Below are 17154 nucleotides of genomic sequence, written 5' to 3' on the forward strand. Positions count from 1 at the left end.
GATTAATTTACAGAGAATAGCATGTTAAACTAAGTCATGTAAATTAAAAATGATAAATTCAGAAATTCGTTTACTGAAAATGACATGAGAAACTAAAGCATGTAAACTAAGGATTTCGTACGCATATATTTCTGTTATTGCATTTCTGACTATAAAATCCTTAATTTACATGCTTTAGAGGGTGGCAGCTGTTTGTCTGTTTTATTCTCACTCGTGGCGATGGCGTATTAGTTCAGATTTCAAAGCGTTGGTTAAGATAAACATGAAAAATGTGACACTAGTAGGATTTCGAAGATTACAGTAAAACTTTTTGACATGCCAAATGTTTTCATTATCAATCTTGATTTAATGTACACGCCATCCGTGAAAACCTATACGTGGATGATTCCATAGATTAAGATATATAATGTAGGTTGTTTTAGCAGAGGTTTCACAGACTGTTCAGTAACTGAACAGTTGTAACATCATTTATGTAGTTTGTCTCTATCCATTGCAAAATACTTAGCAGACTTATTTTCAGAGAAAAGATAATAAACGCTCAAATAATACACATCCCTTGCCGTTTTCCATAACTTTTTTTATGATTTAAAACATGGCTATGCTGTCATCTATTGTTATAGCTTTAGGTATAGTCGGAGCAAAGTCTACTATTATCACCTACTACTGTGGAATAGATACCTGGTCCCTGTGGAATAGTTTGTGAACTATTCCACGGTAAAGGGTAACTAGACTATTCCACAGTTAACGGTGAAATTATTGACTGGTACCAGTGAACATTACTAAGCACATAATCAACATTATATCCATATTCCTTTAGGTAATTTACATTCATTAAATCCAGGGAGATATGGAACAATAGTAATAGGAGAAGCGACACAAAAATCCAGAATTGCAAGCAACAACAACCATTTCTTATTAAAGATAAATCCCAGGTACCTGTCATGATGTATTTGAACACGTATTTTTATATGTATGCAATTGTCATCACTTCATTCCAAAATGAATTTCATCATTTCTTTCACAACCAATATATCGATAACCCATAAATGAATTCACTTTTATAAATCAAGAAAAGAGATGTTTAAATGGAATTCCATAAAACCACAGCTTAATGCTCCATCGAAAAGACATTACAGATGCTTGACGTGTTTCTTTCTTTTATTTCCATTGTCCTATTTTTTCATATCTTTTTTTTATCCAAATCACTTCATATTTTGTAAAAATGGCATCTATTGGATACATTTACATCCCAACATTTTTCATGAAGATAAGAATTCCCAGGAATGCTTTCATAAAACACATATTCTTCTGTCACATGCTTTCACTTTTCTGCGTACATGTAATCTTATTATAAGAAATCTTGGTGAACATTTTTTTTAAATCTTGATCAGCTCTCTGTGCTGCATTTAAAAGGTTTTGGCCCAAATCACTTGAACTTTATATATCCAAAATTCACCACTACTGGGTTCAAAACTGAATGTAGAGCTACATATGTATGGTCCTCTATGTTGAACAGTGAAACCTATAAACTGAGTAAATGTTTTGGCTTGAGTACCATATAGTACCTGTGCATGAATCTCTCAAAAAAAAATCATGCAAATCGTGATGCATGGTCACTTAGTGAGGCATTGAAATGCATCCTGATAGATCTCAAGGTCTTAATATATTGTAAAGGGTTTACCTGGAGCTGTGGATTAGTTAAACAATATCCAGTCTAATAACGGAGAGTACCAGTGACATGCGATGCCATGTTTTAAGTATGAGAAACACCTCAAACTGTGGAATAGTCAAGATATTGAATAGTTCTCGACCCTTACGGGCCGCGAACAATTCATTATATTGCCTATTCCACAGTTTTTGATGTTCTCCTATCCATGGGGAACCAACAAATTATTTATTTAGTAAGCAATAAGAAGTTTGTAAATAAACTTGATGAAATAAAGCCAAAATATTATTGATGACTGATTTCGAAATAGCTGAAAAGGCTTTGCTCTCGATATCGATGATATTTACGTGTAGAATTTTGGTGGTAATGTATTGGAAAATAATACTGTTAGTAAGCCAACAATGTATTTTTTTATAAAACAAAAACTCATAACAATGACTGACCTTGCCTCAATGACCCTGAAATCAAAATGAAGATTGTAAGTGAAGGTTGATGACAACCTTTGATGAAACGGAGCATTTTGAGTATTGTTAAATTCAAAAACAGTAATTTCAAACCTACCCAAATGACAACGTGAGAACGCTGACAAATATTTCCATAACACAGTATCAGTGATTGTGAACGTGATCATTATCCGCGAAATGAAGCAATGGGAGACTTGTGCACATACGGTTACTCTGTAACAAGTCATGAAACACATGATTTCGCAAGTATAATCACCAGTCTATCGCCATGTGACTATACACCATATCTTAAGAGCACGGAGATGTCTGTGTCTTTAAATAAATTGAAACATATATCGTAAGTGTTTGAATAAATCATATGGTTTTTAATTTGGGTAATCCTTTGTAGATGGATGTGTGAAATGTGTACGTGAGCTGCTCATTTTACATACATGATTTTTTTCAAAATAAATTATCCTATAAAGTAAAATTGGTGAGTGAATTTGCGATCCGAATTTCGGTCCTATTCTTGCTGCAAATTTTGCTGAATATCTTTTCATTATCCAAAATAAGACGATATTCAGTACAACTTGAATCACATATCATGTAAATGTTAAATAATACTATTGATGTGTGAAATATGACATTGAAAATATATTTCATTTCATTATTAATATATATTTATTGAGATAGACGAACCGCAGCTCTTTTCTAAACCCCATAATTGAAATCCATTTAACGCAATGATATTTGATAACGCTGTTGTATTGAAATAAATAGTCTTCTGTCTGTTAAAAACTGTTACAACAAATAATACACAAAAAAAGAACCCACAACCAAACATACATTAATTAAATGATATAAATTCATCAACATTAATTACTCAATAATAATTCATTATCATATTTATATATTATAGCTATATTGAACAACGTCCTATCAACAGCCAGGAGCATTAAAGGACGTTCAAAACAAGCCAAAATACCAGGAAAAATATCTAAATGGTCGCCACAGTAGAAGAAATATCTCGTCTTTTATCCTCGATTGTTCCATCTATGCTTTCCTCCGTTTTTGGACCAATGTCCTGGGAACGGATTGGGCTGTGTTTGTAATGTAAATGTCCACTCTTTATGTCGGCCATTTTATCAGGCAAACATGTGTTTACAGTCTCCGGAAGAAGACACGATACAAGTCCTCCAGCTAGAGACAGGACGCCAAATATAAGGGACGCGCTACTAACCTCACCGTTAGAACCCTGGAAACAAAGACAAATGTGATCGTATACAGACGTGCATACTTGCTTTTATATTTAATTTAATAATTGCCACTCCATTTCAAAATATCAAAAAACAATATCAGCATCAAATAGTATAATCTAGAATCACAAATGAAAATAAAACAGTAGGATAGTACTTATAATTCTTTTGAGCCAATGAAGTTCCCGTACGCATAGTTTATCAATTAGCTGTCGTTGAAAAAGCATTTTATCTATTATCTTTGGTATAAGTAAAAAAAAATAATAATAAAAACTGCGATAAATATATTATACACTGTTTGCGTTTGAAACATAGGAATGAATAGATAATAAAAACTGATTTTATATTTCATAAGATTTTTTGTTTTAAATATGTAATTATCTTAAAGAAAACTGAGATATTCTATAAGGTCACTACAAGTTAAAAGGCTCATTACCGATGCAGCAATATACGGGGCAAACACTGCGCCCATCCTGGCTGCAATGCCGACGGAAGCAAGGATAAAGCTTCGAATCGTTGTCGGAAATAATTCTCCGGTATAAATAAAAACATTAGTAAACACGGCGGAAATAGTCATCCTGCCTACTGCTGATAGGACAATAACCAGCCAACCTAATCCTGAAATGAACAAAAAACCAATATGTCAAGAAAAATATATGCAAATTGATAATAGCCACATACATTATGGAAATAACGTCAAAATTCACTGAGATGATATAGGCCATTGGCTAGAAGGGTCCCACATGCAAAACAACCTCCGAACCAATAATTTTCTGAACCCTTATGACCCACTGATCACAAATCAAAATGTTAACATTGTTGGGATGAACTTCCGGTTGTGACATCATCAAGATGGCCATCATCTCGAATTTTACTAAAAATTGAAAAATATTTCAATAACATATTGACATTTTTCAAATAGACAAATGAGGTATCAAAATGACCACAATAGACCAGCAAATACATATCAGGACCAAATAATCCAATTTATGTAGTAGTTTCTATGCAGGAAATGAAAAAACGGATTTTAAGCTCAAAAACGGGTTTTTTGTAAGCATTTTTTTTTTATATTTAGCTTTACGCAGCAAAAACGTTTCCAAACAGCAAACTATTATTTCTTATCAGTTATTGACCTCTACATTAGCATATATTGCAGTGGCATAAGATGCTGATACATATCAACACTGTAATGAATTGTACACCAATATAATTGCAAAGTCAAACCTGCCTTAGCGACCACCTATTATATAATTCACCTGTTTAATAAAACAACATTATTCGGGTCCCAAATTGTGTAAAAGATTCAATGGGTCGTAAAGATCGTTTCCAAGGTTCCCTGGGTGGTCGTTATGGATAATTTGACTGCATATGCAACAATTGTTTTCCTCTAACATGTCTTCATACCTCTATCTGCGTACAATGATACAAGGGTAGATGAAAGACAGGCGATTCCGGAGAAAAAAAAGGCACCGATGTTAAGCGGTTTGCGTCCAAACCTAGTATTGACGTATAGACACGTAACATAGGCGACCATTTCCAACACAGCATAGATGAGGAAGTCAAAGTAAATCTTGTGACTGATTTGACCTACATTGTACGTCAGTCCGTAATACGTCAAAGCAAGAACGAACCTGGCAAAAAAGGATAAGAATGAAATTGTAAAATCAGAAATTGAGTTCGTCTTTGTACTGATAATATTGTTTTTATCTTGGACCAATAAATGAAATTTGTATGTGATAGATATTCGAAGAAGGCATTTTGCTTTTTGCCGTTATCATTTTAAGAAATGCTATTGTGGTGTTTTCAAGATATAACAAATTCCACTCTGGGTTTAAATCTACTAAATAGAGATGACTAGCATTGACATCAAGGTTCAAGTCAGTGTTCTACTATGGGCTTGAAACTACTAAAGTGAGATAACTAGCATTGACATTAAGGCTGAAGTCAGTATGATGTTGTTTAATATTGCACTTTTTGAATTTTATGAATAGTCATGTGGTACTTGTGAAATCATAGTCTGTTATATGATTAAAATAAGCAGTAGGCAAAGCAGTCAAATAATGTTCTCGAAGTAATGGATTTTGCATCAAGTATGGAGATAAAGTTAGTCTACCTTAAATATGTAAGCATCCAAAATCTACAAAAACAAACCAAAAAAGCAAAAACGTATAAAAACAAGCTTATTTATTGTTTGTTTTACACTTTCATATGTTACGTACCAAAGGAATAATACCATAGCAAACCGAAACAATAGTCTGCATGATGTAAAGACAGGCATGACCTCATTCCGGACTTTTTGATGATCAAGTTTTATTTTAGAAATGTCGATTTGGATTCGTTTCTTGTTTATTCGTGAAGCGCGAGTGAGTATTGCAAGTGCCTCTTCACTTCGTCCGTTTGCGATCAGCCATCTTGCTGATTCTGGCATAAAACTAAAATTGAGTTTAGATATAATTATACAAATGCGTAAATTACTATTCGTAAATTTAACAATATTGAATGTTATTTCATATTAATATAGATCGTGTACATATGTAGATATTAATTTGCGGATGCAAACTATCGAGAATTTACTAGGATTGCAAAATTTGCGAAAGTAAACAGCACACGAATGAGAGTTGATTTACAGTGATTAGAAATATTATTAAAACAGGTGATCCTTAATTAATATGTAAATATATAATATATAACATACTATAATAAATGACGAAGATCAAATGTCCTATATTTAAATAAACAAAGATATGTATTAAGTCACACGTGTTATGGAAATTGTCTGAAATTCATATTTTCCACCTAAAGTAACACTATCAAGAGATATGTAGTAATATAATGCTTACAACCAGTAAAGGAAAAGTATGATCCCGGGACTCGATACCGCTATCTGGAAGTGTCTCCAGTCCCGCAGGAAGTAGGCGGCGCCAGTGAGCAACATTTCACCTACACACCATGACAGATCAACAATAACTGCGACGTGTGACCTATGACCCGGATCCACTATTTCGAACGCTACAACAATAAATTATATTAGTTCATAGTTATAACATCAGCTCTAAAAACACCGAAATTCAGCGAGCATTACAAGTTTCGATTCAAATCTGTATAACTGATTAGTGAAAAAGGATACGATGTTGTTCATATTTGGATATACAGGATAGACGTATCCTATAAAAAAAGATAATTCAATGTTTGAAGGTTGCCAAGCTTTTTACATATTTAATCCGTGCGACACATAAAGTCTGACCAAGGGACGCTAAATGTCTGAAAGTTTTATAGCATATTAAGATTTCGCAGGTAGACGAATATATCTACATTATACCTTTATTGGCATTAATACACACATACTGTTCCATGTATGGAAATTCAGGACATCTTTAAAACCACCAAACGTTATGTTTGCGTACTTTGCAAGTACTCTTACCTAGACTATGACTCCAACGTTTCATGTTATCAAGAGGACCGCCACCTTAGTGACCCCGTGACGGTTGAATTACGTGGGTCGTAGTTTTGCTCCGAAAATAATTATGTGCGCAATATAACGGTACTAAGGCAGGTAATCCAGTCTAGAGAGGTCACGTAATACATGAGTATTTTATTGTCTATTGGACAAGATTAAGTGGTACTACGTCTGTAAAATATAGCTTACCTATTATAAGTGCAGATGATATACACGTAACAGTAGCCAATCCCGCCAGAAACCGAAGAATGATGAACATGATAAAATCAACAGACCATGCTGACACTAGAGATGATAGGAATAGTAGCACTGCCCCGAGATACATTACGATCTTCCGTCCCCATCTTAAAGGAGTTAAATAACAGTTTTGAAGTCACAGGCAAATATGTTAGAAAATAACGTGAAACCTTAAAATGATTTTTGCTAATTCCTTCAAATATAATTATATCTTCGGGCTATCCCTCTAATCAACAAATACTTAATAATGAAAGATACTATATTCCTAGATTTATATCTTCGGATTAAATTTTGGAATACCGCTGTTGATTCAATACAAAATTATAATGCTGAAAACGATATCTTACTTTTAGAAATACTCAAGCTTAAACAAAAATGATTTTGTCTCAAAGTATTCTTATATATATCAGTCACAGCAATAATTTTACAAGGCATCCCTAGGATATTTTAGGGGTTAATAACTGCCATGGTTGATATAAACTGAAACATTTCAAGCGAAAAAAACTTACCAATTACATGACTACAGCAACTATCTTTAATGAATATAAAAACATAACGTATACCGTTACTGGGTGCTTTCGGTGTGCATCTGAGGACTAAACTACTTGATTTTGCTATCGTCGCATACTAAGCCTTCATGTTTTGGTATTACGTTACTAATTGCTGGATATAATAACATTGATAGCTGCCCCTGGAACATCGAGGATGTTAAAAATACAAATTCCGCTGATTTAACGTATAAGAGCACTACATCATGTTATGACTATACCTGTCTCCGACGAAGCCAAGGATGAGTGAACCGACCAGGTTACCGCCCATGAAGGCCATGCTGGCATGCTCTTTTAGAACGGCATCGTCACACACAAGGTTAAACTATAGAAAATGAAAGACAGAATGTTCAATATGTATATGTTACGCATATGTTAAAGAGGCTCCACCGCTGACAAATGGTATTTTTCACTATCAAAAAAACAGGAACAAACGATTTAATATTTTTCTTCAGTCACAAAAGTTACTTACTTTACACCATTACCACCATTGAAAAGTTTGAACTTCTTATTTTACTTCAAGTTAGAAATATGAAAAATGATTAATTGCATCCCGAAAAAATTCCGTGGTAGTATATCCTATATGAAATGAAGTAATGATTGTGCATGCACCAAAGGCGAACTAAATTATTTTATGTTATTTTTTGTGCTAGTTAGGCATATATATACTTGATTAAACGGCAATTATTTTTCAAATGATGAATATCATTTATGCTCTGTCGGCGTTGGAGCATCTTTAATATATAATATTTTTGTTGCTTTCATACTAAATACAACTTTCTGATTGGCCGACATTATTTTTCATACTTCTATGATAATAAATCTGAAAATGGCGCGAAACTCGGCATAACATAAAGACAAATTGACGTTGTGTATTGATTTGAAAAAAAAATCCCCTAAGGGAATTAATGGAATCGTACTTTTAAAGTATTTTGTCAAGTAGTCTGACAGATTTATCATAAGCATTACGCGGATTCAAACAGTCTGCCAACGGAATTTCGTTCATACCCCGATGAAATTAAAATACAGTGATATCAAATTAAATGAAAATAACCATTACCGTGAACCCAGTTATGAAGATTATCAATGTACATCGATTCGATGATTCACCGACAATACATAAGGATCGATTGATCAAGCTTATTTGTACGTTTATTTTTCTGTTTATTTGTTGTTTCTTAATGTTTTTGTTTGTGTTTATAATTATAAACTACTTATATCTACACTTGTTTGAATATTGTTTCAAATATTGTACGTATTATATACTTACATCAGATATTGGAGACCTGGACAGTTCACTTTCGTCGAATGTCCATGAAGTACAAGGATACATTTTTGTGGTATTTGTACTATTGACGAAGGCCTGTATTGAGCACTGAGACGCATTCAGCTTTATATGTGCTATTGATTCATATTCCGAACTTGAAATATTCTCTCGTTTGAAAATACTGTTTTCCATCTTTGCCATACACCTTAAAAATACATAACAAAAGCAATAAAAAAGCAATAAAAATACGCTTATTAATTTCCAACGCATACAACACAAAAAAGCAATATGCATTGTATTTTTATTTTCCATTTTTAACAGAAATGGCAACCGTCGACCGGTTTGAAAAAATACATAGAAAAAAGGATTGATATCTGCATTTCAGATCTTTAGTGGAAATCACCAGGATCAATTTTATACCGAAAGGTAGACGTTACGTTGGTGTTCACAAATTTTCAAAAATGTCTTACCTGTGGTCGTGTCTTGATAGGAAGAACACTGGAAACAATGCCTGCATAGATATCAAAATCTGTTGAAACATCACTAACATAATTAGTAACTTCTGATACCTTCCAAACCCTCCAATCTCCTTCACAATATCGTCAAACAGCATTTTGTCTGTCGTTTCGCGTTTGCAATATCTGGAAAAATAAAATATCGTAGAATGCATTGGTATATCCAATGGAAAATATGTCTGTAACGGAATATAATTTTCAACAGAACTTCCAAATTCAAACCTTCGGATCACCAATACAAAGTGTATTTGATATACTGAGAACACCTTTTTGAAGTAAACCATTTTGAAAAAAATCTGACGATTACTGCATGCGTATTGGGTAAGGTCCAGGTGCACACATGTATCACTTTTGGTTCGAACCATGGGCGTTGGTCCGTGACCGAACTGTCATATATTGGTTAAGTTGGCCCTGATATGTATTTGTTGTTCTATTTTGGTCATTTCGATGCCTCATTTTTCCAATTCGGTTGAAAAATGACAATATTATGACTATTTCTTATTTTTAGCGAAATATTTAGATGTCATTTCCGGAAGTTCGCCCAAACTTATGCAGTGTGAACATTTTGATTTTACTGCATCAGCTAACCCATGGCCTAATTTTGGGACGTAATGTGACAAGTAAATCAAATATAAAATATCTTTAAAATATCACGAATTTAATTTTGACAAAATAAAAAAAAATCTTTTAGTTGAAACAAATATTGTGGCAGAATTATAATGTTGTAATATGACTTAAGGCAAAGCCTTAAAGAGGCAGCCAAATGTTTCTGTAACCATTTATTATGCAATGTTAAAAAGCGCAATTTATGGAAATAACGGGGCCGAGTTTTCTGGGTTTTATTTAATCGTAATCGTATAATAACATTCTATTTTTGTCCCAAAATCCCCATTTGAGAAGGAAACGCCAATTCGAGTAGGAGGAAATTTTATTTCCGTAACATATATTCCGTGTTTGGTCAGCTGATTATATTGGAAAGTGGTAAAATCCAAATCACGTGAACGCTTGCAAACTAAGAGCGATAGCACTGAGCTTCTGCCGGTGCAGATTAAGGTTGCCGGATCAGAAGAGCATTTGAACCGCTTGGTTTTATAGTGAGCTAACTTTAAAGCATCATATCCATGGTGATTACCCATGATTCCCATATGTATAAAAAAATGACAGATGAAAACTGAAGCTGTAATTATGTAGGATTGAAATTTGATCATGAATTGTATTTTTTCGTATATTTTCACTAACATTAGTATGTAGTGCCTCAGAAAAGGTTTGCAAATACGTTAAAGTGTTTTCTCGTTGGCCGTTGGCAGTAATAATTAATTCCCATATTTCCCTTCCGAAATTCAAATGTGTAAGCAATTTCAGACTGTCGTGTCCAACTAATACTAAAATTTCACATTTGTATTAGTTTACGTGACCCACTTCGATAAGAATGTCGGTTTTATAGATATAAGCTTATCGGCTTCAGGTTTGGTTTAAACGTGCTACACAGGAAAGTCCAAGGACAGTAAAACAACATGGCTAAATTTTCTCTTTGTCTTTTGGTTATATCGATGATATTTTGTGTTTCCGTGCAGCTAGTGTCGGGGAAATGTAAGCATTTTTTTTATATAAGATGATCCTTTAAAACCGCCTTGCTTTTTTATCACCTCTATACTATTTGTTATAATATCTTTTTATCAAAGCAAATTAAATAATTTTATATCAGGATTTTCCCAATGTCTGTGTCACAGTGAAAGTGAATATTTGCATAAACGCACAGCTATGCACAGTATAATAATTATCAATTTCAATATAAAACGCAAGATCCAGTTGAAGCAATATTGTCATATGTGATTATAAAAAAGAATTTTATGAATGGATTCATATGAAATATATTCAGTTAACATGAACGTTTGGTGTTCATACACGCGTATGCTCCATTATTTTTCAAGATTATTTTTGTCCGAATCGATATAAATAAAAAAAAAAATAACCGAATCGGAATCAAATAGAAATGATTGGAATATGTGTTTTATTCACAAAATTGTTTTCCATATCAGCTGGTTGTCCCCCACAACAAACCGGTATTGCCTGGGGATGTGCCTATCAACCTCATTGTTTCAGCGACAGCGGATGTGGAAGTGGACACATTTGTTGTCCCCACATATGTGGCGACTTTTGTCATGACACTTCTATTGGTTTGTATTCATATAGGCAAAAAAGGCACAGTAAATTCTTTGATTACTACAATATATAAGTTAACAAAGGCAATGCATTAAGATTTGCCTGTAATTTTCGCATCTACTTCAAGTATTGCATCTATGATCTATAATAATAGTGTGACTCAAAATGGTAGCATAGCGCAAACAATCCCATTCTTTTACCATTGTTAAAATAAATGTGAGAGGAAATTTAATATTCTCTTAATCCTACAAGTGTAATACTGGCTGGTCTAGGGCAATACACTCATGTTGCCTGAAGATGTATTGCATGGTAAGTCTCCTGATAAAATTGATATATTCTCTGTACAATTCTATTTTTTTAACTAGGCTAGATTTACTTAAAAAGGTATAAAAGAACCAACGGGATATGCGTTGCAAATATCACGCAATTATCATGTATGGAAAATTAACTTGCTGTCGCGTTGCAAACCTTCTGCAGCCTCGGGTTTTACAACATTTGGTGATCGTGTAGAACGTCAACATCTGAAATAGTCTTATCATCTTAATCAAACAGTCTTTCAAATGTTCATAATGTTGTTATTATTGTTGTTTCAGTTCCTGTTACCCATTCACCAGATTGTCACACTGTAAGTGCCTAAGTTTGACTGTTACATATTAATGACTGCAAAAATCTCCATTTTGCCAACATAAATTAGCAGCAGGCTTATAAAATCTTCACATAATTTTTTTTAATATGGTTGTGCTGATTTAGTTTTTCTGTGTTATGTTATAATACTTATGTTTGATATCATGCCAATACAACAATGTGCATTTATGTTTCAAACACAAAAATTCGATTTTATGTTTTATTCATACATAATACATGACGTACGGATCAATGTTACTCCGCATGTAAGCACCTTTTTTCGGATTAAGTAGATATCATTTTGTTACTAAACACTATTAGTATCATCATTTTATTATTGACTAGTATAACTGGTATAAGATATCGCAAAAAACGGACAATAGTCAGAGCACATTGTTGTTTGGCATATAAATGCGAAAAAAATAAATCATTTATGATAAATCATCAGTCATTACTGCATTCATTTAAATCGACATGCAGTATGTTAGCGCCGTTATCTATGAATGTTTGTTAAGAGAAATTATTCTGTTCCGCCAGACACGAATCTTGTATTCCTGTTTTTAAAATGACGACACAGGATATTTATATAACTAATATTATCTAAATGTGGCGCAAAGTGAATAGAGCGATCATTTATTTCTTTTATAAATTATGAATAGATTTTATTGTCATTAACAGTAAAATATTTTACATCATTCAATTGTGGCATATATTTATCATATTGTCTTTTTGATGTCATTTGGTTTCCATCTTATTTTCCTAAAATCATCGTAAAACCTTTGAGCAAAAAGTTTACAAATATGAAAAACTGCTATATAAAATGAAAGTAAACTGAAAACATTTACATGTAAATAAGACTTAAAGAAACCTTTTTCTACATCTACATCTATTATTTATCTTATCATCTATAACTTTCATAATTCACTGAATATATATACATTATATTTACTAATTCCAGTTGAGTTGCCTACTCGGACGAAAGAAGTGAAAATCAGTGAGAGCAAAGGGTAGATCAATTTGAATAAACAAAAAAACTCCACATAATAAATCTTGTGTATTTTCATTATTTGTTATGTTTATGTAAGGAATGATTTTTATTGTTTGTTGTTTACTGGTGTGTAAACTGCATTTTTGTACAGATATTTTAAATGACACGCGTTAGCGCGTTATCTTGAAATATCTGTGCAAAAATGCAGTTTACACACCAGTAAACAACAAACAATAACAATCATTCCTTATTATTACATTTCGACCGACCATTTCATTAAAAAATAAGTGTTCAAATAAAATAAAACCCTGTTTTTTTCAATTTTATAAGACTGTTGGAACAGCCGGTCAATTGATGGAATCCCGGAGCAGCTGGCTTCAATTTGGCGGGAAATGTTGTCAAATTCAGAGAGTATACAAAATATAGTTCCACATAAACTTTATCATCTTTTTCCATCCTATTGATACATTATTTATTACATATTTTATTTGCTGATGTATGATTTAAGATTTACATAACATTCTTACATGTAGTATATTGAAGACTTTTCATGCAGATACAATATGCCTAATCGGATGGGCATTCACACTACTTGCGGTGTGTGTATTCTTGCGCGGCAACCACTGCGTTTACACAAGTGTAAAAGATTTCGCAGTTAGTAAGGTTTCATAGCAAAGACAAAACTGAAATATAAATATTATGTTTTACATGTGTCATGTTTAGACAGTTCAGTGATCATAACCATATTAGAGTTCTCTTCTCATTCGAATTCGGTAAATTGATCGTAAGAGAAAACCATAAAACCACGCCCGCATGTCCGTTTGAGTAAGAAAAAATGGTAATATCTAACCATGATGTAATCATTTTGTTTGTTTGTTTTTTATACTAAATCTGGCTTTCTGATTGATCGACTCTTTTTTGCTATGGAAAGCAAATCCAAGAATGTCGCACCCAGAGCCTTGCTTTTTGCTATGACATATCCCGTCAGTGGATACAACGACAGTGATAGTAACCCCGAAATATCCTGGATGGTCGCATTGCCACTTTGCTGACTAGTAACATGTTGATATTTAGTATTCACTTGTGAACAGGCATGTATACGAACACGTTGTGTTAGTGTTATTTTTGACTGAAGAAGGCATTGAAGTGGCTGAAAATATATTCCATATAAATGATTTTTTTTATTCTACTTAGTTATTTTGACCTTGTATTTCGGATTATTAATATACCATTTTTATCTCATTAGGATTCACTTGAATGCATATATTATCCAAATTATGAAAATGCAAAAATCCAAAATTAACGACGAAAATGTATCTAATTATCTCCTTCCTGAATTTTATCGTTTATTTCTTTTGTCCAGTACACTTTTTATCAATATGTTCGCCGCTCTTATGATGCCTAAAATGGGACTTGTTTGAAATGTTATTAGAAAACCGTAGTTATCAAATGTAAATATGAGTAGTCTTTTCTATTTCCTGTAATTAGATGGAAGCATATTTACTTGATTTAATTGTATGATCACGCATGATTGTACTAATGAAGCACAATTACAGATAACAGTAGCTTCTAGGTAGGAAAGCAATACATTCTCCTTCTCAAAAATGATATCAGAATTTTAAAGATGCTCCACCGCCGAGAATGAATAAATGCTTCTAATCATATGAACAACAACTGATGTTTAATCGTGTGTATATGAGTCTTATTAACACAAAAATACATATGAAATAATCGATTTAGTTCTAGATACATGCGCTATCAATGCATTATTCTACATACGACATAGTGACAGGAATTATTTTGGGACACAACCAATTATTTTTAATAATTTTATCTTAAAGTATCAGAAGCTCAAACTTTTCAAAAATAGTAATGTTTTAAAGTAAGTTACTTTTGTAACCGAATACTCTTTTGTCTGGTCATGTTTTTCTTAGCGAAAATTGCCATTCCTCAGCGGTGTAGTATCTTTAAGGGATAACTATCACTATATTTTCACCACTAGATATGTAATATTGAAGCATAATAAATCTTATTTAAGACAAAATAAAGCATAAATTACCTGACAAATATTTAGTGCTCCTTTTGCCTTTGACGGCGTCACGTATTCCTAGACTTCCGTGGTCTGTAATGTCGGTATTCTCTCTAGCTGTGACTTTTCGATATGCATGGATCATCAGTATTAATCCATTCACTATGGTTATTTGTAAACTCTGCACCAATCAGTTTCACTACGCCTTCGCCACGAATGACAGTGATGTCCGGCAAACAGCTGTCACTCTCAAAAGCATGTGAGGTTTAAGACCCTTGTATCCCTAATTAAATGTACTTGAACATATCTTAGTTGCTAAAAAGTGTTTATGCATGCGTATGAAGCTTACATATCATTGTTGACTCGTAGATTGTTGTGTTGTTTGTAGAGGTCAAGATGGACTTGATGAGTCCGCCTTTGTAACGTCCTATCCGGTCAAACCAGCGCTACTAGTACATACTATAACACTAGTAAACATAATGGTATGGCTATTTGGTGACAGAAATATGTACCGAACCCTGTGGACGTATTAAAATGAAATGTACAATTTTGTACAAATTCAGTCGTTTGTATGAATCCGTTGCGAGATACAAGAACCTAGCCAATTTCTTTTCAGAGCATGGTAACAAGTACCGAAGCAATAAACGCCGCGTTCTCTGCCGTTTCCCAGTCCGTTTTATTATAGAGGGAACTATTATGTTATTTATATAATAAATAATAAGATTTTTTTAAATAAAATCGATATCTTCAAAAAGGCATGGAGCTCAATATCCATCATATTTATACATGAAGTTTTGGTGATAATTGCGGGGAAAGCTCTTAAAGCGCCGAAAATATCCTTTTATAAAACTGAATATCGTAACAGGGAACTTAGCCCAATGACATTGAAATAAGGACTCATAAACGATATTTCATTTCTCTATTCATACATTTTACATTGACGTTTTATTAAACTATGAAGACTTGAGACAATTTGAATATTAACAATGTTTTTTTTCTAAATTAGCAACAATGACATTCACCGTGACTTAAATTAAACCGTGAGAAAGATGGCAACTATTTCCTTAACTTCTTTAACACAGTGACCGTTAATCATAACTTGCGAAATGAAGCCGTGAAGACGGGATTACACTACAACAAGTCAGAATTTTTTTTTAAGTGAAATAGCTTATCACCAGTCTATCGCGATATGACTATACATTGATATATCTTAAAAATACGAAGATGTGCATGTCTCTTAATCCATTGAACCATTTATGATAATGTTTGAGTAAATGATATGGTTATAAATTTGGTTAATTCTTTATAGGTGTGTGAATCATACAGTATGTATACTTGGGCTCATTCTAAAAACTTAGTTGTTCAGGTGGTAATATTGTTGAATTACATTTTTGATTACTTTCCATGATCACGGATAATGGGCCTTTACTATGTATCTTTAAGTCGGACACCTGCTAGATAACACGCATGAGGAAGTTAACCAACAAAATCACGTCGATAAAGCTACATATGCACTTATGTAAGTCATAACCTTAAAAAACTCATTAAAACCTTTGAAATACCCAACTGTGTAGATGATACATTGGCGGCCTGTGATTGGCCCGTTATTAATGAGTTTCAAAATGCATAGTTGCTCTGATTATAGACTTACCAACACCGCTTTGAAAGTAGATTGGTGTGATGACCGTTTTCAAGAGTGTTACCGTTACAACCAACTAATGTTCACATAAATCGGACTCCGGAATCTGCGTTTTACATGCACTTCAACACTTAACTATGTTTGATAACATTTAAATCGGCCTTTGTAGTATTGTTCCGCCGGTGGTATATTCTTAAATATGAACGGTAACTCATATGGCTTTATCTTCAACACGATTGTGTACGCATTACAGAAACACTTCATTCTCGAAAAGAAATTCAAATTTTATCATTAACTTTTATAACTATATTTATATATATAT

General features: G+C 33.1%; 2 protein-coding genes across 2 annotated transcripts; one reads left to right on the top strand and one right to left on the bottom strand.

The window, feature by feature from the left end:
• Nucleotides 1–365: 365 nt before the first annotated feature.
• On the bottom strand, nt 366–15614 carry LOC138328220 (organic cation transporter protein-like). The gene is made up of 10 exons (XM_069274919.1): nt 15224–15614; nt 9345–9515; nt 8878–9079; nt 7829–7932; nt 7012–7166; nt 6206–6374; nt 5585–5797; nt 4770–4996; nt 3802–3983; nt 366–3364 (listed from the first exon to the last, which is right to left on the bottom strand). Exons 2-10 carry the CDS (start codon nt 9485–9487, stop codon nt 3107–3109), a joined length of 1653 nt encoding a protein of 550 aa, XP_069131020.1. The 5' UTR covers nt 9488–9515; nt 15224–15614; the 3' UTR covers nt 366–3106.
• LOC138328222 (uncharacterized) lies at nt 10785–13224 on the top strand. The gene is made up of 4 exons (XM_069274923.1): nt 10785–10979; nt 11429–11566; nt 12146–12177; nt 13135–13224. Exons 1-4 carry the CDS (start codon nt 10904–10906, stop codon nt 13162–13164), a joined length of 276 nt encoding a protein of 91 aa, XP_069131024.1. The 5' UTR covers nt 10785–10903; the 3' UTR covers nt 13165–13224.
• Nucleotides 15615–17154: the final 1540 nt, after the last annotated feature.

The sequence above is a fragment of the Argopecten irradians genome, chromosome 7 (genome assembly GCF_041381155.1).
Source record: "Argopecten irradians isolate NY chromosome 7, Ai_NY, whole genome shotgun sequence".
In the NCBI taxonomy this organism is placed as follows: domain Eukaryota; kingdom Metazoa; phylum Mollusca; class Bivalvia; order Pectinida; family Pectinidae; genus Argopecten; species Argopecten irradians.

What these genes read in the sequence shown, in the direction of transcription:
- LOC138328220 (XM_069274919.1), bottom strand. Translation starts at nt 9,487, where the DNA reads ATGCTGTTTGACGATATTGTGAAGGAGATTGGAGGGTTTGGAAGGTAT. An exon ending in ATACTTTTCCTTTACTGGTT is followed by an intron (nt 5,798 to 6,205) that starts GTAAGCATTATA and finishes ACTCAATTTTAG; the next exon opens with TTTTATGCCAGAATCAGCAA. An exon ending in ATCATTGTACGCAGATAGAG is followed by an intron (nt 3,984 to 4,769) that starts GTATGAAGACAT and finishes TGTTCATTTCAG; the next exon opens with GATTAGGTTGGCTGGTTATT.
- LOC138328222 (XM_069274923.1), top strand. Translation starts at nt 10,904, where the DNA reads ATGGCTAAATTTTCTCTTTGTCTTTTGGTTATATCGATGATATTTTGT. An exon ending in GCAGCTAGTGTCGGGGAAAT is followed by an intron (nt 10,980 to 11,428) that starts GTAAGCATTTTT and finishes TTTCCATATCAG; the next exon opens with CTGGTTGTCCCCCACAACAA. An exon ending in ATTCACCAGATTGTCACACT is followed by an intron (nt 12,178 to 13,134) that starts GTAAGTGCCTAA and finishes TACTAATTCCAG; the next exon opens with TTGAGTTGCCTACTCGGACG.